Source organism: Gopherus flavomarginatus, chromosome 6 (assembly GCF_025201925.1).
Source record: "Gopherus flavomarginatus isolate rGopFla2 chromosome 6, rGopFla2.mat.asm, whole genome shotgun sequence".
NCBI classification, from domain to species: domain Eukaryota; kingdom Metazoa; phylum Chordata; order Testudines; family Testudinidae; genus Gopherus; species Gopherus flavomarginatus.
Window position 1 is genome coordinate 95,616,941 of NC_066622.1, and position 27,497 is coordinate 95,644,437.

The following is a 27,497-nucleotide window of genomic DNA, read 5'->3' on the forward strand; positions in this document are numbered from 1 at the left end:
CTCAACCTGGGACTGTCTGGGCAGGTGAAGCCCCGCTCCCCCCTGCAAAGCGTTATCAGCAGGGTGGGCGCCATCTCTTTCCTCGCGGGGCCTCGCCTCGGGGAAGGATGTGGGGTGCCTGCGAGGCTCCCGTGGGACAAGCGAGGCGCTGACCCCCCGGCGGCTCTGGGTCGCGGACACCCCGCACTCATGGGGGCACAGAACCGCCTCGGTCACGGGCCGAGGCCGGGGCTCCCGCAGGTGCCTTCCCCGCCGTTCCCGCCCCCGCGGCGCTGTCCCCGCCCCCTGCCCGCAGCCCGGCTCCCTCGGCGCCTCGGCTGCAGCCGGACAATGCGTAGCCGGAGCCCGCCCGAGCATGCCGCGTCCGCGCCGCGCGGTGCAGCTGGCGCCCGGCTCGCTGGCCCTGGTGCTGCGCCGGCGGCGGGAGGCGGCCGAGGAGCCGAGCGGCGCGGCGCTGTTCCGGGCCTTTCGCCGGGCCAACGCCAGGTGCCACTGGGACGCCGGGCTGGCGCGCGCCGTGTCCCGCGTCTCGCTGCAGGGCTGGCTGCGGGGCGGCGTGCTGCTCCTGCAGGGCCCCGCCGCCCCTCTGCAGCTGCTGCGGGACGCCTGGCTCCGCAGGGCGCTGCGCCCGCCCCAGGGGTTCCTCATCCGGGCAGTGGGTGAGTCTGAGGGGAGCGCTGGGCACCCCCAGTGCCAACTTCTCGGAGGGGAGGCGGGTCCCCAGGTCGGGCTGCCCTGTTAGGAGGTGACCCCAAAGGGGCAGGAAGGGGGCTGGCCCCAGCGCACGTTGAGGGGTGAGTGTGGCTGCTCACCAAGCAAACCTCGTAAGAGGGCACCTGGAGAGAGAGCAGCTAGGCTGGCAGGAGGGTGCCCCTGCCCTGTGGCTTAATCCCACTTGTGTGCGGAGGGGAGGGGTAGTTCTTCCTGGGGCTGGGGAGCCTTCCCTAGGCTTTCTGCGCACCCTTCTTTGTGGCCAGAGGCTACTGGCCTGGCAGTGCAGTCTAGTGCTAAACTCGTAATAGGGACACACACCAAAATATTGTAAGTTAAAATGAATCACTTTCCCCGGGTAGAAGACGTCTGGTGTGAGGCGTGACTTGCCTGTGTTGCTGGAAAACAGCAGCCGGGTATTAACGAGGTCAGAGAGATGCTGGTGTTTTTTTATTGAAATGAAGTTGGGGTTGAGAGAGAGAGAGAGAGAGAGAGAGGGTGCTTCACAGGGAGCAGCAAAATGTTCTCAGATTCCTGGAGAATAATTTGTGGTTGTTTAAAATAATTTTCATGCAGGTAACATTGATGGACTGACCCTTTCTGGGCTAGTAATCTGTTTGTAGATTGAGTAAATCTCCCCTTAAGTAATTTCCAGTGTGGACTCTTGATCTTGTTAATATGCATGTGTGTAGCCCCAACCTGAGAGTCTGTTATTCACCAGCATAGGAGTTTGCAGGATCAGGGTTTTCTACAGATTCTGTGATGCCTGGACAAACCAGTACATATGGGCATTAATTTTTATAAAGAAAGAAAACTGGCTATTTGTTTGTTTGATTTTCACTGAGTGGAAAAGATGTGACTTTGTGTAGTACTTTTAGCTCCATATCTGATACTAATGGATACAACTAGGTTTAACATAAAGGAAACTTTGACAGTACTAAAGTACCAATATTTGCTGTAAGTTTTAGATGAAAGTACTATCATCCTGATCCTTCACTTGGATCCATGTGGGTAGACTCCTGCACCTGTGGAGAGCCCCATTGAAGTTCACTACTGAAGTGTTGGTGGGAAAATTATTTAAAGATACCCTGAGCAATCTGTTAGCCAATGTGGTGGGAAACCATTAAAAATAAAATGACTTGGAGATCTGAGAGTAGTCATATCTTCATGCAATGAAATTGACCTGAAAATATTAGTTTAAATAATTTAAAGCTACTCTACTTTTTTTTCCCACTGGTGTAGTCCTCTTAATTTAAATAGGGGTGGTTGTTTTTTTGTTTTGTTTTTTTGCTTGGTGGCTTTATTGGCTTTCACTTCTATTTTGTTGCATGTATTTGCTATATTTTTAAGAAATAAATAAACTACCTGAAAAGTGACATGTTATCTCTATTTAATGAAGCCAGTGGCTTTTTCAGAAGAGCATGGTAAAATGCTGTGAAGAACATCAACAAGTTTAAATAACAAATTCAGATCCTCTCTCTCCCCGCCCTTTCTGCTATGCTTAATTAAACCATTTTGTAGTTTGTGATTAGAATTTCTGACTTGTGGGACCTAGTACTAGGGTGGGTGTAAATAAGCAAGGAAAGACTGTAGTATTAAGCATGAAATCAATGGGAATTTTGCTACTGACTTCAGTGAAGCCAGGATTTCACCTCATCTGTATAAACTAGGGCACGGGTGGGCAAACTTTTTGGCCTGAGGGCCACATCTGGGTATGGAAATTGTATGGCGGGCCATGAAAGCTCATGAAATTTAGGGTGCAGGAGGGCTCCAGCTGCGGGTATGGGCTCTGGGGTGGGACGGGGGATAAGGGGTTTGGAGGGCGAGAGAGGGATCATGGCTGGGACAGGAGGTTGGGGAATGAGAGGGGATCAGCGGGGCAGGCTCCAGGTAGTGCTTACCTAAAGCAACTCCCAGAAACAGCAGCATGTCCCCCCTCTGGCTCCTATGTGGAGGTTTGGCCAGGCATCTCTGCATGCTGCCTGGTCTGCAGGTGCCACCCCTGCAGCTCCCATTCGCTCTGGTTCCCAGCTAATGGAAGCTGCGGGGGCAGTGTGCTGAGCCCCCTGGCTACCCCTACACTGCGGGGGGAACGTGCAGCTGCTTCGGGGAGCCGTGCAGAGTGGGGTAGGACCCCACTCGGCTCCCCAGCTGGAGCACCAGAGCAGGGCAAACCCTAGACCTTGACAGGAACTCAAGGGCCAGATTAAAAAGCCTGGAGGGCCGGATGTGGCCTCCAGGCTGTAGTTTGCCAACCCCTGAACTAAGGGAACTACATACACGTCAAAGGTGATATATCTATTGTATGCAGCACTGGTTTGACTTTAAATTGTAATTAATAGTGTCCACAATGTTTTAGTTAAACGAAGATATCCAAGATTTAGGGAAGACTTAAAAGCTATCAAATGGACTTGAGACTTTTTATTTTAGTTTGAGTTAAGAAGGATTCTGGAGGAGCTGTTTGTTTATTTATGGATTTATGGTGTGTTTTGGGAGAGAGTGATAGTCCAATGTGGGAGGTGCACTCAGCAAATTTAGGGTGAACTTGTTTTCATTATTGGATAATAGTAAACATCTACTTAGATCGTAAACTCTATGGGCAAGGACTGTCTGTTATTCTGTATTTGTACAGCATCTTGTACAATGGAATCCTGGTCCATGACTGGAGCTCCCAGCTGTTTAAAAAAAGTGGACAGAAACAACTGAATATTCTAATCAGATTGCATTATAGAGAGCAGCATGTAGACCTCAATACCGTTTGACTTATGCAATTAATTGATATCCAATTAATTAAACTAGTGGCCCACGCGATCTAATGAGGCCAGATTGCAATCATGATTATTATGCATGAAAGTATTGTAGCCTGATTATGGGAGTGCTCTTTTTCATTGAAGACCATTCAGAAATATGAGCAAATGCAGAATATGGCAGCCCATTTGTTTAATTGTGATTCACAAATGGAGCAAATTACACTTATGCTCCAGAGACTGCACTGGCTCATGGTTTTTCAGGTTGAATTCAAGGTGTTGATTTTCATCAATGAAGTCCTTTATGGTTTGCATCCTGTGTATTTCAAAAAGTTCTTTGTGCTTTAACCTGACAATAGAGAGAAACTGGGACGATGGAGATGCTAATCCCTACATTTGTATATCTATAGTTGGAAGGCAGGACTTTCTCAGGGGGGTACCCTCAGTTCTAGAATTTGCTTTGCCCTTGCACCAATAGAACCTAAAGTTTGTTTGACCTACAGAACATGTTACAAGGCCTATCTATTAGGCTTTTTCTCAGTTGGGGGAAAAGGATTTTTTTTTTTAAGGTAGATTGTGGAGTTCTTTAGGTCATTTTTGAGATGGTTAATTAGGATAATTTTTGGGTCTGTGTGTGCTTATAGAGAGCAGCAAATTTGCAAAATGAATATATAAATATCCAAGTATGTGATAAGTGAGATACTTAAGTGTAGTCCTTGCTCTGTGTCAAAATCTACATGTTTGCTTGTTTAATTTGAGTTATTTGCATTTAACCTAATGTCTGCATTTTATATGTGTCCCCACAAGAACTGTTGTTAATAGAAAAATGAGCTCAACATGCTAATTCCTATTTTAAAATCATGGGTTTTTTTTGTTTTTGTTTTTAAGGACCTAGTAAATTTGTTTACTTTTTCACTTTGGTAAACTATCCTCGGTTATGCTTCCCTTAGCTGTCCTATTATCTGTTTTAACACACATTGGGGGGGAGGTGGGGAATAATTTTCTTAAGTCTACATTTACCACGATAATCAGTTTTTGCTGCTTTCTCACAGGGACTTTGTGTGTAAGCAAAGTTGGCTCGAGATCTGTTAACGGATTCACTGACCAGTATAAATAGGACCTTATTCAATTAAACGTGATTTGTTTAGCACTGATAGAAAAAGGTACTTTATATTCTTATAAATTAGGTTCTTATTTTGTTATTGAGGGAAATATTCATCAAGTGGGTTACTCTCTGCAGGTAGACTGACTGGTTTCTGTAAGCTAAACTTTTTTGCTCCTGCTAATATCATCCCTGGCTTTCTATCATTAGCATAAGTATTTAAAGTGACTCTAAAAATTGCGTTGTGAGATGGGAATTTGAAATTTTTCTGATCTCAAATTAAATGTGTTTTTATGAGTTAAATTGTTATATCATCAGCCCTGCAAATTCATCTGGCTTCTTTTAAATATCGGATGTTTTGATGGTAGCCAACAGTCAGGGCTGGCTCCAGCATTTTTGCTGCCCCAAGTGGTGGCGGGGAGCTGCGATTGGCAGCACTTCGGCAGCTCTGCAGCCGCCACCGCTTCATAATTCAGCAACAGGTCCTTCCTGCCAGGAGGGATTGAGGGACTTGCCCACTGAATTGCTGCCAAAGAGACCGGACGTGCCGCCCCTCTCCATTGGCCACCCCAAGCAGCTGCTTGCTGCGCTGGTGCCTGGAGCCGTCCCTGCCAACAGTACACAAAGGATCGATGTGGCCAGTATCACATCTGACTGCCTTTGACTTCTGTAAACCCAGTGGATCAGGTACCCAGTTTGGAGCCAGAGGAATTTTGGCAATTGATTATAGAACCAGAATAAAATCCAATTCACTGTCCCAGAGCTGTGTTAGTACTGCAGTGCCAACAGTAGTAAAACCTTTCTTCAGGGAGTAAAGCAGGGCTTGGGTTGTACTTAAAAAATATGTTGGCATAGCTATGTCTGGCATACAATGCAGACAAAAGCCCTACTATACACTCAGACAAAAGCCCCAGTATACACTCTTAGAGTATACACTCACTCTAAGAGAAGAGGGACATTTATGGGGAGTTCCAGGACTAAGGGGCAGCATGGGAGGAAGCATGTAGCTGTTTGTGGGTTGTGAAGATTATGCATTGCTATTGATGTTGTGGCAGACATAGGTTTTTAGGGAAAGGTTGAACTCATCCACATGGACTGTCCTCAGTTAAATTGCACAGGGGAGCAGCATGAAAGAAAGCAGAGTTGTTTGTGAACAGACGTCAAAGATAGGAACCATCATCAGCAGAGGGGAGGGGTTGATTCAAAGTAACAGTTGATTAGGTTGGAAGGAGCAGAGTTGTCTAGAACAGTGGTTCTCAACAAGGGGTGTGAGGCCCCCTTGGGGACCACAAGCAGGTTTCGGGGGGGGCCACCAAGCAGGGCCAGCATTAGACTTACTGGAGCCCAGGGCAGAAAGCTGAAGCCCTGCCACATGGGGTTGAAGCCTGGGCCCTGAGCCCTGCCACCTGAGGCTGAAGCCGAAGTCTGAGCGATGTAGCTTTGTGGGGGTTCCTGTGGCATGAGGCCCCAGGCAATTGCCCTGTTGCTACCCCTTAATGCTGGCCTTGGATTTTATATGGAGAAAACCGTTATTGTGACACAGGAGGGCTGTGGAATTTTTATAGCATATTGGGGAGGGCCCTCAGAAAGAAAAAGTTTGAGAACCCCTGGTCTAGAACCTTGAAGGAGGAAACCTGCTTGAGTTTGATGCACAGTGGAAGGGGAGTATTCAAAAAGGGGTTTATGTGATCTAAACAAAGGACAAGGAAGATAGCTGTTTGATAGTGCAAGACTATTAGTATTGCAGTATCACCTAATGGTCCCAGTTCAATCTGGGCTCTATTGTGGAGAAACTGCACTTTTTACTTGGACATTTCTTTGTAAACATGCTGGACTGGAAATGCACAAGCTTAATGGTAAGAGCATATAAAAGCGCTACAGAGGAAAAAGCCATTTGGCCTAATAAATGTATTCTCTCTCGTTAAATCTATTATTAGATGTTAATCTACCTCCCAACTTTCATTCAATTCTCTCTTGCTCCATAAAAATGTCTAGTTTCCTGTAAGTTATATCTAGGGCCCTACCAAATTCACACCCATGAAAAACACATCATGGACCTTGAAATCTGGTCTCTCCCCATGAAATCTGGTCTTTTGAGTGCTTTTACCTTATACTTTACAGATTTCACAGGGGAGACCAGCGTTTCTCAAACTGGGGGGTCCTGACCCAAAAGAGAGTTGCAAGGTTATTTTAGGAGGGTTGCAGTATTGGCACCTGTATTTCTGCACTGCCTTCAGAGCTGGGCGGCTGGAGAGTTGCAGCTGTTGGCCGGGCACCCAATTCTAAAGGCAGCGCCCGGCCAACAGCAGTGCAGAAGTAAGGGTGGCAATACCATCCCATGCCACCCTTATTTCTGAGCTTCTACCTTCAGAGCTGGGCATCTAGAGTGTGGCAGCTGCTGACTGAGGTCCCAGCTCTGCAGGGAGCACCACAGAAGTAAGGGTGGCAATATCATACCATGCCATGCTTCTGTGCTACTGCTGGCATGGCTCTGCCTTCAGAGCTAGGATCTGGGCCAGCAAGCTCATCTCTCCTTCTGCCTAGCTCTGAAGGCAGTGCCGTCGCCAGCAACAACGCAGAAGCAAGGGTAGCAGTACCCCAGTCTCCCTTACAATAACCATGCGACACCCCTACCCTCCCCCACACAGAGCTTCTTTTTGGGTCAGGATCCCAACAATTACAACATCATGACATTTCAGATTTAAATAGCTGAAATCATGAAATTTTTGATTTTTAAAATCCTATGACTGTGAAATTGACCAAAATGGACATGAATTTGGTAGAATATTTGGTAGAAATATTGAATGTTCTTATACATTGACTTGCACAACCATAAAATATCTGATTTTATAATATGTTTAATGTTTAAAAATATATTTTATACTTTGGTTGAGGCACCCTAATTTTTTTAATTCCAACTCTGTATAGGGTTTATAGAATAGTAGAGCCAGTTGCAAATTTTTGTGACAAAATGTTTTTTCATCAGAAAATGCGTTGATCAAAACTGAAACGGTACATAGGAAAGGATCAGTGTTGACTATTTTTCTCATTTCAAAATAAAGTTGGAAAAATTATTGAAATGTTGCCACTGGCATTTTTTGATGACAGATGGCGTTGGTTGCAATTTTGTTACTCTGTCATGCTTCCATTGAGAGAGATGAGGAAAATAGTCCCCATGGGAAGAGTTGAATTAATTATAAGTTCATTTTCATCACTGCATGGTAACTGTGAATTGTAGAGGTAGGGATAACATCTTGGTGAAGGACACAGAAGTAAAAGTATATATTCAGTCCCTCTTAAAGAAAAAAAGCTGCAGCTATATTGAGAGTATTTTAATAAATGAAGGGGAGAAAATTCAGTGGTTCTTGCCAGCTCATATTTAAAATTGCATAGATTTCTTCAACAAGTGGGCCATCCAGAAATAGGTTGCCAATGCTGTTGTTCTGCTAGAGTGATTATTTTGGTAGCCCATTGTCCATCTTCTCTGGCTGTTAATTAGAGGTTGCCTCCACACCATCCAAGCCTGTTGTCTCTCCTCTGATCATCCTATCCAAATATAGTTTGTTGAAAGTGCCTTCTAGATGCCAAAAGTCAGCCCCCTCTTGATTGCTAATCTCAGATGGAAGAGGATGATGGAAAGCCTTTGTCAGCCCCTCTTGCTTGTTCCTTGTCATCTGCAATGGCAGATCCAGGGAATTACAAGCAGTCCTTCCAATGATAGCAGTAACTTCCTGTCAGAAAGGAAGTAAAGTTGGAAAGCTGCAGACAAAACAGAAGTTTTAAAAAGTGGCTTTTTTAAAGACCAAGATTAGTTGTCTGTCTTATGTTCTCTTTTTTAAAAAATGCAGATTTTAAAACAATATATTTTGTCAACATAGGATATCACTTTCTAATGAGAATAAGATGGTGTATTTGCAAGTTCCTTCAGAAGGCGATTCAGTAATGTGGAAAACAAGTAGAATGAACAGTTTTTATGCTGCTTCTGTACTATCAATTTGATACCAGCAAACTTCTCACCTGGTGAGTCAGGTACATGGTGAGAAATTTGAGAGAAAATGTAGCCTTTTTTTAACTAGAAGGTGGAGGTTAGGAGTATTTGAATACACCTCCACTGTGATCTAACGCGACCCAATATAACATGAATTCGAATATAACGCAGTAAAGCAGCTCTCCAGGAGGGAGGGGCTGCACGCTCCGATGGGTCAAAGCAAGTTTGATATGTGGTTTCACCTATAATGCGGTAAGAGGACAGCGTTATATGGGGGTAGAGATGTACTTGAATTAGAGAACCTGCTAATTATACAGCAGTGGACCTGAAATGTTGAAATTCTTCCCAAGCAGCCCATTTAGAACACCTAATATAAGTGCCCTGCACTCTTCATTTAGACCCTGATCCTGCAATCAGATTCACACAGGTGGACCCTTACTGAAGTCAGTGGGACTCCACATAGATGCATGGGTCCATCCACTTGCAGAACTGGGGCCTTGATTTGACCTGAAGCCTGGTTGTAAGACTAGCTGAATGTAAGAAGTTCATCCCACCTGAACTATATCTGATAGGATAAATGTGTAGACATATTAAATAATTACAAGGTCACTTTACAGGCATAGGAACACAGGCATAGGAACACAGAGGAGGGCCAGGGCTTTACTATACCAGTACAAAGCACAGCTCTGCCATTATAAGCTGTGGCCACACTAGGCATGCTTTGCTGGTATAGTATACCAGGCCTGGTCCACACTACGCTGTTAAACCGATTTTAACAGCGTTAAATCGATTTAACGCTGCACCCATCCACAATACACTGCTCTTTATATCGATTTAAAGGGCTCTTTAAATCGATTTCTGTACTCCTACAAAACGAGAAGAGTAACGCTAAAATCGATATTACTATATCGATTTAGGGTTAGTGTGGACGCAAATCGACGTTATTGGCCTCATTGTTTTACAGTAGCTACCCACAGTGCACCGCTCCAGAAATCGACGCTAGCCTCGGACCACGGACGCACACCACCAAATTAATGTGCCTAGTGTGGACGCGCACAATCGACTTTATAATATCTGTTTTATAAAATCGGTTTAAGCTAATTCGAATTTATCCTGTAATCGACTTTATAATATCTGTTTTATAAAATCGGTTTAAGCTAATTCGAATTTATCCTGTACGTCTACACTACAGGATAAATTCGAATTAGCTTAAACCGATTTTATAAAACAGATATTATAAAGTCGATTGTGCGCGTCCACACTAGGCACATTAATTTGGTGGTGTGCGTCCGTGGTCCGAGGCTAGCGTCGATTTCTGGAGCGGTGCACTGTGGGTAGCTACTGTAAAACAATGAGGCCAATAACGTCGATTTGCGTCCACACTAACCCTAAATCGATATAGTAATATCGATTTTAGCGTTACTCTTCTCGTTTTGTAGGAGTACAGAAATCGATTTAAAGAGCCCTTTAAATCGATATAAAGAGCAGTGTATTGTGGATGAGTGCAGCGTTAAATCGATTTAACGCTGTTAAAATCGGTTTAACAGCGTAGTGTGGACCAGGCCTGGTATACTATACCAGCAAAGCATGCCTAGTGTGGCCACAGCTTATAATGGCAGAGCTGTGCTTTGTACTGGTATAGTAAAGCCCTGGCCCTCCTCTCCCCGAGTGAGCCTTGTGAGTCAAAGTACAGCTGTATAGCTGTGTCTGCACTAGGGGCTTCTGCTGTCACAGTGTGTTGGTCTTCATACCCTGACTGACATAGCTATTCTGACAAAAGTCTCTAGTGTAGACCTGGCCTAAACAGAAGTGCTGGTATTTGAGAATTGGCATTGTTATATTGGCTGTACATTGTACAGTTTATTTGGCAACTCATGCATGATAGTATTGACAAACAATTCTACAAATACTAGCAACCCAGTAACATGAGTGTTTGACTACCTGACATTTCTGTACCAGTTGCTTATATTTGTATTATTAATATTGAAATTAAACTTTAATTTGTGTAACTGCAAATTTCTACTCAAAATCAACTTTGATATTTTAATCTTTTAAAACTGATTTACAGATGATATATTTTTTCAAAGCATCATAAACTGAGAAAAAGAGCTTCTAAATAATGTAAACTGTGTGTACAGTAATTAATATCAATATTAGCAGCATAATATTACAACATATCATTAAGGAAAACCTAGGTGAAATTATTGCTTTTTGAGCAACACACTAATATTTTGAGACTTTTAGGAAAGCTCATGATTCTTGAGACCTTCCATTTGCTGAGTTGCTCTGTAATGTTACACATGGGAACACACAAACTTAATGAGGATAGCAACTCAGCAGGAGATTGTTTATGTGCTTCTTAGATTCCTTTCTCTTGGATTTCCTTACTGTGCACTTCTTTCATGTCTGTTCCAGACTTTGATCTGCTCTGGTAAACAAGGTTACAGGTTTAAAAATCAAGGTTGATTAGTTTTGTAACCAAGTAAGTTACTGTGTTTTTTTCTCTCTGTGTGCTGACTTGAAAAGTTTTGGTGGCCTAAGAAACATGTTGTACATGTTGTATTTTATACAACTGTGTATAGGTAATCAGAATATAAAGAATATTTTCTAAATAATCTCAATTTTTTAAACTGTTACACCCAAATTTATTAGCTCTAGTGCTATTTCCAGTAGTACCCTGAGTCTGAAACTGTCAACTTGTGTGTTCTGTTGTTTTGATCTCTGATTATACTGCTAAATCTCAGGAAGAATGTCTTGTGTTTTTTGAAAGATGACTTATCCTGAAGCAAGATGGCTTTGAAAACGTATCTGTTTATTACTTATTCATCTGATGTTCCTAATACAATGACTATGAGAGCCTGGTTTTGATTTCAAAGACTCAGTAGCTCAGAGCACTCACAATTCCGTTTGAAGTCAATGGCAGCTCCAATGCTCGGCACATTTGAAAATCTGGCTCTTCATTTAAAAAACCAAATCAAACCAATAGAAATGTTACCATATGCAATAGATGGCCCATAGCAAAGCTTGTCTGTGAAATACATAATTATCCCTGTTCATGAACATCTGTGCTTGATGTGTAGTATTGTCTTAAAATTAATTTGTCTTGAAATTAAAACAAACCGTTCTACAAAAATGATTAGGTATGGAAAAATTAAAGTGTATGGTCAGTCTTTCTTTTGCTGGAAACATCTAGCCCCTAGAAAATGTTTCCTTTGTTTAAAGATTCTTCTGATTTTTTAAAAAAGAAAATGAAATATTGCTTGAATTTTGTTCTTGGTCTTTTTTGTTTTTACATTGCCATTCAGAAGTTCCTGATTCAGACTTTAGCAATATTAATCCCCAACTCAGAATAAAAACTACGGTTTGTACTCAAACTTTATTTTGGGCAAGTCTGTTTCATTTCCTGGCATGCAAATAAGATTATAGTATGTGGGTTGCAGAAAACTGATTTTTAAGAAGTACATATTTCCATTATCTTGTGTAAATAAGGAAGCGATGATTGCATTAACTAGTGTTACTTTAAACTTTAACTATCAACAGATTCCTAAATCACAGCATCTCATTTCAGCATTTATTTAGCTAGTCTTACCATGTCTGACTCACGTTATACTGGAGGATGCTGACTTTCATGACCAGTATGAACAGATGCATTTCAGTTGTGAAAATTGTGAATGTTTGTTGAAGGCCCCTGGGAAATCCAATAGCTTTTTCAGATGGCTGTTGTTTTGCATGGCCTCATTAACAACGAGTTGTAAATGTAACCATGTCCTTTCTTTTTTAAATTGGTGTAATCCAAGGGAGCTTCACAGCTAACATAGGTCAGAGGTGGTAGTCGTGGTTGGAGTTGTGCAAGCAGGGTACTCATAGCTAGAAATACGATTGCCTGCATTACCTTGGTGTGTAAAGATATCTAACAAGATCAACAGGCAATCTTAGACACTTCAGAAGCTAACATTAGGGTTGGTGTACTATATTCCTAACAGATTTGGTTTATGAAGACACAAGCAAAACCAGTATTCCTAAAGCAGTGTCATCTACGCAGACAGGCATGATTTTTTGTTAAACCTATTTTTTTAAACTGTATTTTATTTTGTTGTTGTGGATGTGACACACTGACAGTATCCTGAAGAAAACATGTGGAATTAACTTTCCTGAATTAAATTAAGCCTTCTTGAATTAGATTAATAACTTTGGGATACATTGTGTTAAAATGCAATTGTGTATGTGTTGTTGTGGAATTGTGTGTTTTTATGGGAAGGAAGAGACTAGCAGAGGGTGATTAGGTAAATTCACTCAGGTTGTAACATCTCCAGAGAAATCACCTTTCTGGAAAGAGAGAAGAGGGAGTTTTAAAAAAAAAAAACAAAAAATTACTCCTCCTCTTGAGCATGTTCAGTGGACCCCTGAAATTTTTACCAGAGCCCAAACGAAGCCCTGTTCCCTTTGACATCGCAACACGCATGTTCTACAATTGGATTGATCAGGTAGGTTTAGGCAGGAACGGGGGCCACTACTGGGACAGGTTACAGTTTTGGAGACTGAGCCCACGTCCAGACTAACCCGCGGCATCGGCGGGTTAAAATCGATTGCTCGGGGATCGATATATCGCGTCTAGTCTAGACGCAATGTATCGATCCCCGAGCGCGCTTACATCGATTCCGGAACTCCATCAACCCGAACGGAGTTCCGGAATCAACACGGAGAGCCGCGGACATCGATGCCGCGCCGTCTGGACGGGTGAGTACCTCGATTTTAGAAATTCGACTTCAGCTATGTTATTCACGTAGCTGAAGTTGCAGATCTAAAATCGATTTTAATACCCTAGTCTGGACGTGGCCTGATATAGGTATACAACAAAATCCTTCTTGAAATGACATTTATATCAGGAACAGAAGAAGATTGGAGGCACAAAACTGCTCTGTAATTTTTTTTTCTTTTTGAAGAGATCCTCTTCAAATTTGTATCTTTCATTTATAAAAGAAAACTACACTCTTTCTCTGTTGGGAATGTTAACAGATATGCTGTTGCCTGATTAACTGAGTGCAACAGAAAATTATCTCCAATTATTAACCAACAGGAGCAGCAAATTTGGGAAACTGTGCCTCTCTCATACTTCAATGCATGAAATTCAGCATCTGAGATTTGAATTTTTTTTTTTACAAAGGGAAACTAAACGCAAAAATATCCTTTTTTTTTTAATGCAATGTGATGTTTAAATTATACTTTTGCTCACATGTAATCCATTTAATGGATTGTGTCCTTAGTGTGCAAAATTAAATTACCATCAGTGTGCCCTGATTAAAGTAATTAACAGCTATTACTTGGCCCTTGAACATAATAGAAGAAAAATTTATACTTAAGATAAATGGTTTTTATAGAACATGTTCTCTCAAGCCCATCTGATGATAAGTTTTGAGTTAAATCAGGTTATTTTTAATAGGTATTGAGCTGCAGAATATGAATTACAAAGAGATTCAAACCCATTTCAGAATGAAGTTGAATCCCCAATAAAGAGTGGGGAATTATTTTTAAAATGGAACTGGCTTTAGTCATTATCTGCTTTTTTAAATCCTGTGTTAATCCTATACTGATGTTAATGGATGATACTGATTTATTTGCTCCTTTTGACAGGCTTCCTTTTAAAACAGAAGAAAGCCATTCTAATCTATTGAAATGAAGTGTCTGAGTATCATACCTGGCATGTAAAAGCATAAAATTAACTGTGTAAATGTATATCTTTGTATCAGTTTTTGTCACTAATATTGTAACTGGAGATGTTGGTGAAGCTTCACTTTCCTACTTCAGTGTAGACTAGAATAGAGAAATGATACATACAGACCAGTCTAACTGATTGTGCTGTCATCAGGCTGTGGAATTTGATGTATTTAATTTGTTTGAATAATTTGGCACTGAACTGGAGTTTTACCATCATTGATGTAACAGCTGCTCAGACTTTACGTTACATAAAAGTACTTACAATTAAAGAGAAGATAATTCTCAAACCAGAAGTCTAACCTAAGTTCATAACGTAGGCCTCTTTGCTCAGTTCACATTTTTACTCTGACACTCCCTTACTACATTGTATGTGATGGTTAATTTGGAAATATTTAACTTTGCAAAACCACTAAATAAAGCTCAAGATAAAAATAGCAAATATATCAGACTGCTGGTGAGTGAGTGGCCTTATTAAAATAATTTTACCAGCTATTTTGGTCTGAGGGAACTGTGGTGGTTATGTGGCTTATATACTTCACCAGCTAAAAATTTACAGAGGAGTTGAACTGTGACAACTACGAAGAAGCTGGACGTCAGTACCTTAATCTGCATAAATATGTCAATGGTTTTTAAAGAGAGATTTTTCTGTATCTTTTTTTCAAGAACAGTCATGTTAGAAGAATGTTTGCCATCTATATGATCAAGACAGAGAACACTTAGGGATGATTTGCACCAAACCCTCAATAATTTTCATAGAACTTGTCATGGGGAAACTGTCTGAATAGTGTGTGCTCTTATTTAATGTAGGTGATGCAATGCTTTCTTAGATTTAGAGTATTACTAATGCAAGAGCAAAGCTTAATAAAAGCCAAGATTCAGAAAATTATTTAGCAGGAATGAAAGTCTGTTGAAATGTTATGGAGTAGGTGATGATGAATAAAATAGAATTTATTTTATTCTAAGTTGGCTTCTTGTATATTGATCTATTACTTGGAGTATAGATTACAGTACAGGTAGAGTATGTAGTTAGCTGTAAGCATCAGGACATGTATCAGACTCTGGAGCAGAAGGTTAGGGAAAAAGGCATATGAAATAGAAATTGTAATTCAACAAGTTCACCCCCATTTTAAAATCATTACAACACCAAATAAAACCATGTTGCTAATTTTGCTTTGCAAAGTTGTATTTCTTTTGCAATATCTGGTCTTTATCTGCAGCATTTGTATTCTAGTACTGGACTGCTCCTTCTCAGACTTACTTTTGCTATATTATGGCTCTTTGAGATGTACAAGCATATTGAAATTCCATTAAATCACAAAATTGTTTAGTTATTACCAGGAGAACATTGCAGTAAATTTAGCTGATCCTGCAGAACATTTGGTAGGTACCACATTTACCGAGTAGTGTAGTTGATCTTTCTGATATACGACAAAGCTACCACTATGTATGCAAAAACTGGCCAGTTCTGCTGAAGGTGTCACCTAAAACTGAGAGATTCTGCAGACCTGTAACTCTGTATCACAAGCTCTAATAGACTGTTTGTTTGTTGCAAAGATGTTTACTGGGTCTCCAGAAATTTAGTGGAGAACTTGTCACACATTTTCCCATTTTACACACCCACCAACCAAACAGCAGGAAATGTTATGTCCTTCTGGCTAAAATAAGTAAACTGAAACTGCCCTGCGGAATAGGAGAGAGAAGATGGGTGCGATCATATCTTTTATTGGACCAATATCTGTTGGTGAGGGAGACAAGCTTTCTTCAGACCTGAAGAAGAGCTGTGTGGCTTGACAGATTCTCTCTCTCCAACTGAAGTTGGTCCAATAAATGATATAATCTCAACCATCTTGTCTCTCTAATATCCTGGGATCAACATGACTACAACTACAGTGTGTACAGCTGTGGAATAGGAGACTAATAGGTGCTGATTAAGGAGGAAGAGACAAGAAAATCTCACCTAGGGTTCTGCAGTCTAAACTAGGGGTTCTAAGTCTGTAGGTTGTGATGTGAAAATAATTTCCTCAATGAACTTTTGTGTGGTGGTTATGATGCTGCTTGTCTTCCAGCAGTGCTTTCTAGCCAAAGACTAGAATAGAACTTTGAGTTTCAAAAATAGACTACTAGGTCCTCAGAGGCCCCATTTATGCTGGGTCCTACACCATGTGACCTGATGGGTTTTTAAACACCAAGGTTTACCTTAATTATCCTTTTTTAAACACTTTAATTCTGTCCACGTTGACTAGCTGTACTTTAAAAACACTCTAGACTATGCAGTTTATAAACCACCCAGTGTTTAGAAGCTTAAACCCCTAGAGTATCTTTGTATTCAAATGTGGACCCATTGCCAGGTTCAGCAACAGGTAAATGAAGAGGTCACTTCTGTATGTTCCTGACCAGTGGTAAGATGCCAATTTAGAACTGTTCCCTTCCTGGTGGGGTTTTCACTAGGTAGACTGTGCTTCCTGGGCCCAAAAAGGGGAGCTGTCAACCCCTACCTAAGCTGAGATTGGAGAGGGAGATGAATCAGTTACATTTGGGTAAAGGTGTGTACTGCCAGCAAAGCCTGGCAGGTTTTGTTGGACAGAGTAGCCAATATAAGAGGTGGTACATGAGCCCATTATGTCACTGCAGGGCCAAAACTCCCTTCGGCCAAAGCTGGTGAAGGCTCAGTTGTTGAAACACAGTGTAGATGAAATGAAAATTTTAACCCTTATGTTGGCTAGAGCTCTCAAGGCAAATCTGGATACTAGCCTCTTTAAGAACTCAAATCTACATCTGCATTTGATTGTGGCTCACTTGTCACCCACAAAGAGGAGGCCAGCTTATTGGAAAACTTATCCCATAAACTTTGCAGCACAAATGCCAATTCTATAATTACTCCAGTTTAATGGTGTGAAGGTGATGTCTTGGTGGAAATAGTTAATACTTATATACCCAGTGAAAGAAGGGTGATATTTATCTACATCCAAAAAAGAGGGTGAAATAGTTGGAAATAATTCTAACCCTTAGATTCTTTACTGTATATTAGGTATATTAAAGGAGCTAGAACCTAGGTTATCTATGGACACTAAACAACCTTGGTAGTCAATTTACTGGGAAAGATAAATCTTCTTCTATTGAAAGTGACAGCATTGTCCCTTCTCTTTTTCTCCACCTGGATCCCTTGTACACTCCTTCTGATGCTTTCTATTAAGAACGTTAGACTCTCACTGTCACATGCTTTTATTTTTCTGTAAATGAGAAAAAACAGGTGTGACCCAAATTAGGTCTTTACCGTTGGGTTTGTCAAAAAGGTTTGGGGTTTAGCTCCTTTGCTGAGGTATGCAGAGCTTGTGGAATTAGAAGCAGAATTCTTCATGCTATTTTGCATGCTAATTATCTTGTCAGCTATTGTAGGTGGAACACAGAACCTTGAGCCTCTGTCTTAGTAGGTAAACATGCAAACGAAAAAAAGCTTCATTTTCTTTTATAATGTTCTTATCTGTATTTGGAAGTCTATCAAGTGTTCTGTTAAAGCTTTAGGCACTTGAAACCAGCTTTGTGATAATTTTTAAAGTATTGTTGCCCATTGCCATATGTGGTCCTTAGAACATATTTAACAGACTCATGCTCTGAAAGCCAGAAATGTTTCAGCATGAAATAGTTCTTCTCCTCTTTTTGCACTTTTGACAGCCATGCCATACAAATCAATTTGTATTTCTCACATCACTTGGGTTCCTCTTTTGGAGCCTGATCCAAGCCCATTGGAAAGACTCCAGTTGATTTCCTTGATCATGCCCTTTAGATGCTGTGTTGATATCTTGCTTCATTTTCATCATATGTGTCTGTACATTCCAGATGATTTGTAATGAAACTAAGCAGGCTGAGGTTGCTATTATGCGCTAACATTAGAGTAAGAATTCCATGGTAACTCTAAGGACTAGGTTTTCCAAAAGTTCTCAGCACTGCAGTTGGCACCAGACTTTCAGGAACTGCTGATGCTGAGAACTTCTGAAAAATCTGGCCCTAAAAGTATAGCACTAGGTCACTGGTTTTAAAATTTTTACATAACAGATTAACCTAAAAGGGGCTATTGTTTTGCATATTGTGTCACAATTTGGGAATATTTATTCTTGAAATAATCAGTAGTTGAAATATAATGTTTGTTTAATATGCAATCTTCTGTTTTAGCACAGATTAATAAATATGTCCCCAGAAGTCAGTCAGATGTGTTGAATCGCCACATTAACAAGAAGTTTTTTAAACTTTTAGGTATTGTACACAAATATAATTTCAGTGCTAAAATGCTGAAAATTATTAGTATTTTTGTTCTTGAAGCTCGTACGCTCAAAGTTTTGTATGCATATTGATCTTTTTTTCCACCAGTCATCAGGTATACAAATTCTTTAATGCAGCAGTACATAAAAGAACTACTTATACAAGACTAAACTGTTACTGTTTATATCAACAAAAACTTGGACATTTCTTAAACCTGGTGTGGCACGTATGGGTTTTTTATATGACAAATACACTTAAGCACATTAATTGAATAATTAAATTTATCATTACAATCCCTTCCACATAATGCTCGCCCTGTCTCTGAAATACATAGAACTTTTATACTTAAATGCATCTTTTAAAAATCTTTCAAATCAGTGATTTTTTTGTTACATTTTGCACAAGTTTCGATGTTCATTCTTCACCAACACTTTTTTTCCTCTTAAAAAGTTTCCTATTACTTTTACCTGTAAATATTGTTGCTCCTTGATTGTGCATAAAGGCATGTCTCTTTGCTGACATGTTACATTACAGTATACAGTGTTTCTCGGTCTGCAGGCCGCTTGCAGCCCAGTCAGCACACAGCAGTGGCCCATGTGAGTGTGTGTGTATATAATATGGATGCGGACCACATAACACACACAGAGATGCATGTGCGGCCCACAAGGGTAAATAGATTGAGAACCACATGTCTACAGAAAGGCACAAAACTTGCATGTTAATGGAGTTGTGCCTGTTTATGCTAGGACTAAACTTAGTCTTTTATATAAAGATGCAGCAAACAGAGAACATCGACAGTAGTAGGGTTATCATGCAAATGTTTATGGGATTCATGGAATGTTTAGCATGGTCAGTTTGTTTAACTCTGCATGGTTACTTTTGACTAAGGATAATTGAAATGTTGATCTTGCATTTCACTTGGCTTACAACATTCATTTTGTGTCATATAACAGATATCAATATATTCAGAGATGTGGATAACTTAGTTGTGTTTTGGTTCTCTTCAGAATGAATTACTTGTTATCCTAATACACCAGGTTTTTGAAATCTAAGGGCTAAATTGAGCTCTGGTGTAAGAAGATACAACTTCATTAACTTCACTGGAATTATGCTGGCTTACACCAGAACTAAAGGTGGACATAAGTATTTCTTTTTAATGCCTAAACAGGCAGAAAAGCTCCCACTTGTTACGTACTATTAAAACCCAGTAAACCTCCCAAGTTACAGAGATGGAACAAAAAATCCTTTTACATTGGTCAAGAGTATCTGGAGGCTTTTCTGTTCATTTAGTACTGTTATCTAAGGCTTGTATTACAGATGACTTTCCCACATTGTGAGTCAGTACATACTCCAAAAAGGTACTCTCAGGTTTCATGTAGCCAGGTAATTAGCTGAGTTTGAGTAGACTGGTAAAACCACTTGAAGGTCAGTACAAGACTTTCTGGCAGACTGCCTAGTTTGGAGTCAGTAAACATGCTTATGTCGAAGTGTTAATCTGTGCAACATGTTTCAGAGTGGTAGCCGTGTTAATCTGTATCAGCAAAAATAATGAGGAGTCCTTGTGGCACCTTAGAGACAAACAAATTTATTTGGGCATAAGCTTTCGTGGGCTAAAACCCATTTCATCAGATACATGGAGTGAAAAGTGTGTATGTATGTATGTATGTATGTATTTATATATTACAGCACATGAAAAGATGGGAGTTGCCTTACCAAGTGGGGGGAGTCAGTTTAATGAGAAGTAGATCAGTATTTTTATATTGTTATACATGAACACCTCCATGCTTGCTTTCAAAGTATTTTGTTTTTCTTCATATTTTAAATAATGTTTTTATTTCAGAGGTAGAGGAGCACTATGATCTACACTGAATTAAAATGTGTGTGTTTTCTGGTAATATCAATCTGTAAATTGCATTATAAATGTGCTAAAAATTCTGCTGCTGTTTCAAACAGTTTGAATATGTACATTTACATCAGAGTGGGGTGTTCTCTCATGGGTGTCTGTGGATTGAGGCAGTAATGCACATGAAAATAGTTATCAGAAGGCAATCACCACATTACATGTGTTTTGCTATGTTGCCTGCCTCTTGCATGGCAACCTGATTGTTCATGGAAAAAAATTGTAAACAGAGAAAGGCAAAACAGAAAACTCCAACATAGAAATGAGTTGCAAAAAGAATCTTGTAACCGGAGGGCTAATTATACACTAAAGAACTGAAATGGCTAGCTATTCTAAAAGGCTGTTATTGAAGGTTTATTTTCCTTTCCTACACAAAGAAAGCTTCCAATGATTTATGCACCTGCAAGTAGTATCTTAGCAACATCACTGAGGAAATAATGCTCAGTTTTTTCTAAACACTTTTTGTTGAACATAATCATAAGTTGTAAAACAAAGGTCCAGAGCAATTTAATAAAAGTTCTTCAAAGTGCTGCTCCTTATTCCTTTTATGTAAGAGACATATTCAATGCTGAGTGTTTTTCTGGCTACAGTATGATAAGGGTCAGATTACATAGTCATCCAACTATCTATCCGGTTTAGTTAAATTAAACCTGAATTATTGCTTAACCTGATCTACACAAACTTAGCATGTAAAGTCACACTTCTTCCTCTATAAAAGAAAATTAACCTCTTTGGCTCTGGAATCAACTTTCTATCTCATAAAGTACCCAATGGGGATTTGCTGTTACATTATGCATGCCTTAGCAGTTGATGGTACTATGGGGTGTATATGCACTACCAGCGGATGACAGAAGAGAATAATTTATCTAATCAAAAACATACAGTTTTGCTCGGGGAAATAATGTGCTGTTAATCTTACCATGTGTCAAACCTCTGCTGTATAGTCTTTTGGCTACTTGTCACAGTGATGGAAGTATAGGATAGTCTTTGTTGGTTTAGGGATTGATTATGGTGATAGTTGTTGTTTATAGGCTTTTATATCCCGCTTATCACTATAGTATCAGAACTCCTGACAAATGTTAATGTGTTTGGCCTTATCCCTGTCAGGGAAGGGGGAAAGGATTATCATCCCCAGTTTACGATAGGGAAACTGAGGCTAACTAATTTGACTTGACCAATGTAGAACCATGAATAAGACCCAAATCTGCTGGTTCACAGCCCAAGGTTTTGCCTACAAGATCATCGTTCCTTGGGCTGCAATCCTGTAAATATTGATGCACATGCTTGACGCACATATGAGTAGTGCCATTTAATTCAACCCTAAAGCAGTTTAATTAATTGAGACTACTCATGTGTGAAGCATGTACATAAGTGTTTGCAGTACTAGGGCCTAAATCTCCATATAGGTGCTTAGCCGGGCTGTACAAAATAGCAAAAGAAAATCCCTTTTGTGGCTTTTAATGCCATTTTACTGAATGCTGTGATGTCCTCTGACTTATTTCCAGAATTTTGAGAGCCCAGAAACTTTTAAGGTGGAATCATGACTGTAAACCTCTTTGGGTCATGGAATATCTTGTAAAGGGCTGAGTAATTTGATGATGCTGTATATATGTTTTGTGCTGATGATAAACAACTTTTCTGTTTTTATTTCTCTTTATCTATAAAGTGCCTTTTCTGAACAGGAACTGAGATCCACTTGATGGGGATGGGCCTGAGAGTCTGGATACCTGGGTCTTGACCCAGACTTCCTGTGTGACCTTGGACATGTCACTTCGGCTCCCTGAGCATCCATTTTCTGTTTGTAAAATGGGGCTAATATTTACCTACACTCTAGGGTGTGTTTTGAGGAATAGCATAAATTATACAATGCTGTATAAGTACAAAATTATTGTTGCAACCGGATGGTGGCAGAGATAACAGAACTGAGAAGTTTTCTGGCTCCCTGTTTTATGCTCAGTCAACTAGATAATCCTGTTTCTTGGGCTTTGTCTACACATGGGAAACTTAACAATATTTTTCTACCAGTTCTAGCAGTGGTTCAGATGAACTGGTCTTAAAATTTGTGAGAGCAAAGATGTTATCTTTTGGTATGTCTCTTTTCTCTTCCATCCCAATTTTTTGAAAACTTTGATATACAACTCACCTATTCAGAGAATCAGAGGGGTAGCCGTGTTAGTCTGGATCTGTAAAAGCAGCAAAGAGTCCTGTGGCACCTTATAGACTAACAGACGTTTTGGAGCATGAGCTTTCGTGGGTGAATACCCACTTCGTCAGATGCATGTAGTGGAAATTTCCAGGGGCAGGTATATATATATGCAGGCAAGCTAGAGATAATGAGGTAGTTCAATCAGGGAGGATGAGGCCCTGTTCTAGCAGTTGAGGTGTGAAAACCAAGAGAGGAGAAACTGGTTTTGTAATTGGCAAGCCATTCACAGTCTTTGTTTAATCCTGAGCTGATGGTGTCAAATTTGCAGATGAACTGAAGCTCAGCAGTTTCTCTTTGAAATCTGGTCCTGAAGTTCTTTTGCTGCAGGATGGCCACCTTAAGGTCTGCTATAGTGTGGCCAGGGAGGTTGAAGTGTTCTCCTACAGGTTTTTGTATATTGCCATTCCTAATATCTGATTTGTGTCCATTTATCCTTTTTCGTAGCGACTGTCCAGTTTGGCCGATGTACATAGCAGAGGGGCATTGCTGGCATATGATAGCGTATATTAAATTGGTGGAGGTGCAGGTGAATGAACCGGTGATGGTGTGGCTGATCTGGTTAGGCCATACTCTATCAAAAAAACTGAGGAACCACCTGATCAGCATCCTATACAGCAAACAGGAAAACATCAAAAAAGAGCTCTCCAACCTGGAGACTCTCATCAATAACCAAACTTCCATACAAACGGACTTCACTAAAATAAGACAGGAGATCTACATTACTCACTTCACCTCTCTACAAAGGAAAAAGGACTGTAAGCTGTCTAAACTCCTACCTGCCTCATGGGGCCACAACCGTGGTACCCCCAACCCACCCAGCAATATCGTCAATCTATCCAACTACACACTCAGCCCAGAAGAAAAGTCTGTCCTATCTCGGGGACTCTCTTTCTGCCCTGCCACCCCCACCAACATGATACAGTTCTGTGGCGATCTGGAAGCCTACTTTCGCCATCTCCGACTCAAAGAATACTTTCAGGACAACACTGAAGGGCACACTGATACACAGGTACCCTCCCATCAACAGCACAAGAAGAACTCCACATGGACTCCTCCTGAGGGTCGAAATGACAGCCTGGACCTCTACATTGAATGCTTCCGCCGACGTGCACAGGCAGAGATTGTGGAAAAACAGCATTGTTTACCTCATAACCTAAGTCGTGCAGAACGCAGTGCCATCCACAGCCTCAGAAACCACCCAGACATTATCATCAAAAGAGGCTGACAAAGGAGGTGCTGTTGTCATCATGAACAGATCTGACTACCAAAAGGAGGCTGCCAGACAACTTTCCAACACCAAATTCTACAGGCCACTTCCCTCAGATCCCACTGAGGAATACACTAAGAAACTACAACATCTACTCAGGACACTCCCTACACTAACACCGGAACAAATCAACATACTCTTAGAGCCCCGACCAGGGTTATTCTATCTACTACCCAAGATCCACAAACCCGGAAATCCTGGACGCCCCATCATTTCGGGCATTGGCACTCTCACTGAAGGACTGTCTGGATATGTGGACTCTCTACTCAGACCCTATGCCACCAGCACTCCCAGCTATCTCCGTGACACCACTGATTTCCTGAGGAAACTACAAAGCATTGGTGACCTTCCAGAAAACACCATCCTAGCCACCATGGATGTAGAGGCTCTCTACACGAACATCCCACACACAGATGGAATACAAGCTGTCAGGAACACTATCCCTGATGATGCCACAGCACAATTGGCTGCTGAGCTCTGTGCCTTTATCCTCACACACAACTATTTCAAATTTGATGACAATATATATCTCCAGATCAGTGGCACCGCTATGGGCACCCGCATGGCCCCACAATATGCCAATATTTTTATGGCCGACCTGGAACAACGCTTCCTCAGCTCTCGTCCACTCATGCCCCTTCTCTACCTACGCTACATTGATGACATCTTCATCATCCGGACCCATGGGAAGGAGTCTCTGGAAAAATTCCACCACGATTTCAACAGCTTCCACCCCACCATCAACCTCAGCCTGGACCAGTCTACACAGGAGGTCCACTTCCTAGACACCACAGTGCAAATAAGTGATGGTCACATTACCACCACCCTATACCGAAAACCTACGGACCGCTATGCCTACCTTCATGTCTCCGGCTTCCATCCCGGGCACATCACACGATCCATTGTCTACAGCCAAGCACTGAGGTACAACCGCATCTGCTCTAACCCCTCAGACAGAGACCAACACCTACAAAATCTCCACCAAGCATTCTCAAAACTACAATACCCGCAAGAGGAAATAAGGAAATAGATCAACAAAGCCAGACGTGTACCCAGAAGCCTCCTACTGCAAGACAAACCCAAGAAAGAAACCAACAGGACTCCACTGGCCATCACATACAGTCCCCAGCTAAAACCTCTCCAATGCATCATCAGGGATCTACAACCCATCCTGGACAATGATCCCACACTTTCACAGGCCTTGGGTGGCAGGCCAGTCCTTGCCCACAGACAACCTGACAACCTGAAACATATTCTCACCAGCAACTGCACACTGCACCATAATAACTCTAGCTCAGGAACCAATCCATGCAACAAACCTCGATGCCAACTCTGCCCACATATCTACACCAGCAACACCATCACAGGACCTAACCAGATCAGCCACACCATCACCGGTTCATTCACCTGCACCTCCACCAATTTAATATACGCTATCATATGCCAGCAATGCCCCTCTGCTATGTACATCGGCCAAACTGGACAGTCGCTACGAAAAAGGATAAGTGGACACAAATCAGATATTAGGAATGGCAATATACAAAAACCTGTAGGAGAGCACTTCAACCTCCCTGGCCACACTATAGCAGACCTTAAGGTGGCCATCCTGCAGCAAAAAAACTTCAGGACCAGACTTCAAAGAGAAACTGCTGAGCTTCAGTTCATCTGCAAATTTGACACCATCAGCTCAGGATTAAACAAAGACTGTGAATGGCTTGCCAATTACAAAACCAGTTTCTCCTCCCTTGGTTTTCACACCTCAACTGCTAGAACAGGGCCTCATGCTCCCTGATTGAACTACCTCATTATCTCTAGCTTGCCTGCATGTATATATACCTGCCCCTGGAAATTTCCACTACATGCATCTGACGAAGTGGGTATTCACCCACGAAAGCTCATGCTCCAAAACGTCTGTTAGTCTATAAGGTGCCACAGGACTCTTTGCTGCTATTCAGAGAAGTTGCTGGGTATTTTGCTTTTTGCTTAGCTTTTCAGAGAAATATAGATTCTACATTTTATGTAAGCTGTCATTCAAGTAAGCCAGAAATAGTCAAACATCCTTTTCTCTATTTTTAACTCCCTTCTTAACTCGGCTTATACACAACTTTTACATTGAATTAAAAACACCTATGGTAAATCTCATTTTACGTAAAAACCTTTATTCTCTAGTTGCAAACATCAGTGCATTACCGTCAGCTTGCCAGGAGTCCTATTTTTATTCCTTGAACAATATTCTTATTAATTAGTTTATAAAAGAGTAGGGAAGGGGAGACTGGAGGATGAGGGGGCTAATTCTGAGACAACACAAAAGTATAAAGGGGAGGTAGCGGCAGCTTAAGTGTCTATCACATGAATAATAGTAAACTAAACAATATCCCAAATAAGCAATTTTTTTTTTTTACATTTTAGGTGATGTATCTCCAATTCACATGAATCCTATTTCTCAATCCCAGTTTGTACCTTTGGCAGAAATTCTTTGCTGTGCTATATCTGATATGAATGCAGCTCATGTTGTTGTTACCCAGGAAACGTTAATGGATCAGTTGGTGAAACATTATCCAGGTAATATGTTGCTAATTTTTTCCTTCAGAAGCTAATAGATTGTAATTCGTATGTTGCTGACAGTGCGTGTAAACATTCATTAACAATTTGTCTGAATTTGGCAAAATGGAAGAATATAAATGAACAGGTAATCACACAGTAATTTATACATCCACCTGCACTATCTTTGTAAATCTGCGTACAGTTTAGTAAAATGTATTTTATTTTTGTATAGAATTCTTCCTACAAAGTATCACTTTACATTGAGAAATAGAAAGAATATAAGAATGCTATGAAAGTATATCTGTGGCTAAAGAGGGAGAGCACATGAAATTGAAAGAGGTACTAAAAGAGGCCAAAAGGTAGAGGTATGTGAAAGTGTGGGGCTCCTAACTGGAGAACCTAAAGCTTTTAGTCACCCTCTTGAATGGATGGAAACGTGATATTTGACTTATGGATAGGGTGTGGGATTGGCAAAGAAGAATCCATGTGAATGGTGTGTGGCCACAGATAAGATTGGCCTCAGCTTCAGGTTTGATGGCCAAATTTTTCTTTGCCCCAAAAAGGAAATTCTAAATTCATCACTCACTCTAAGACCTGGTCTACACTGGGAAGTGGTCAATCTAAGTTATGCAACTTCAGCTACATGAATAACGTAGCTGAAGCCAACGTACTTGGATCTACTCACCACGGTGTCTTCACTGCAGTGAGTCGACTGCTGACGCTCCCCAGTCGACTCTGCCTGCGCCTCTTGCCCTGGTGGAGTACCGGAGTCAACGGGAAAGTACTCGAGGATCGATTTATCGCATCTAGACTAGACATGATAAATTGACCCCTGCTGGATTGATTGCTGCCCGCCAATCCGGCAGGTAGTATAGACATACTTTTTATCCTGAAATGCTCATTTAGGGTATGTCTAACAAGAGAGCAGCAATTTCTCCTGAGCTCGCAGGGTCAGGAGCACCTAATTACAATTTATTTTTTTAAAGCCCCAGGTGTTGGGCTTCTCCTGAGACCTTGTCCACTTAGTTCCCCCAAGAGTTCAGTCTGAATCCAGTCTCAT

At 41.1% G+C, this 27,497-nt stretch overlaps 1 protein-coding gene across 6 annotated transcripts in view; it reads left to right on the forward strand.

Annotated features, from left to right (window-relative positions):
* Positions 1-355: 355 nt before the first annotated feature.
* The window catches only part of STOX1 (storkhead box 1), a 42,291-nt gene continuing 15,149 nt past the window's right edge, over positions 356-27,497 (forward strand). For 4 of the 6 annotated variants that reach the window (XR_007775143.1, XR_007775144.1, XM_050959324.1 and 1 more), the window contains exons 1-2: positions 356-659; positions 26,303-26,455. Coding sequence is in view for 3 of the 6 variants with exons in the window: in XM_050959324.1 (XP_050815281.1) it covers positions 356-659; positions 26,303-26,455 (457 nt within the window). In the remaining 3 variants the exon portion in view is untranslated. Of the gene's footprint in view, positions 660-743; positions 795-26,302; positions 26,456-26,511; positions 26,583-27,497 lie in introns of those variants that run through there. The other 2 variants (XM_050959326.1, XM_050959327.1) reach the window with 2 other exon arrangements.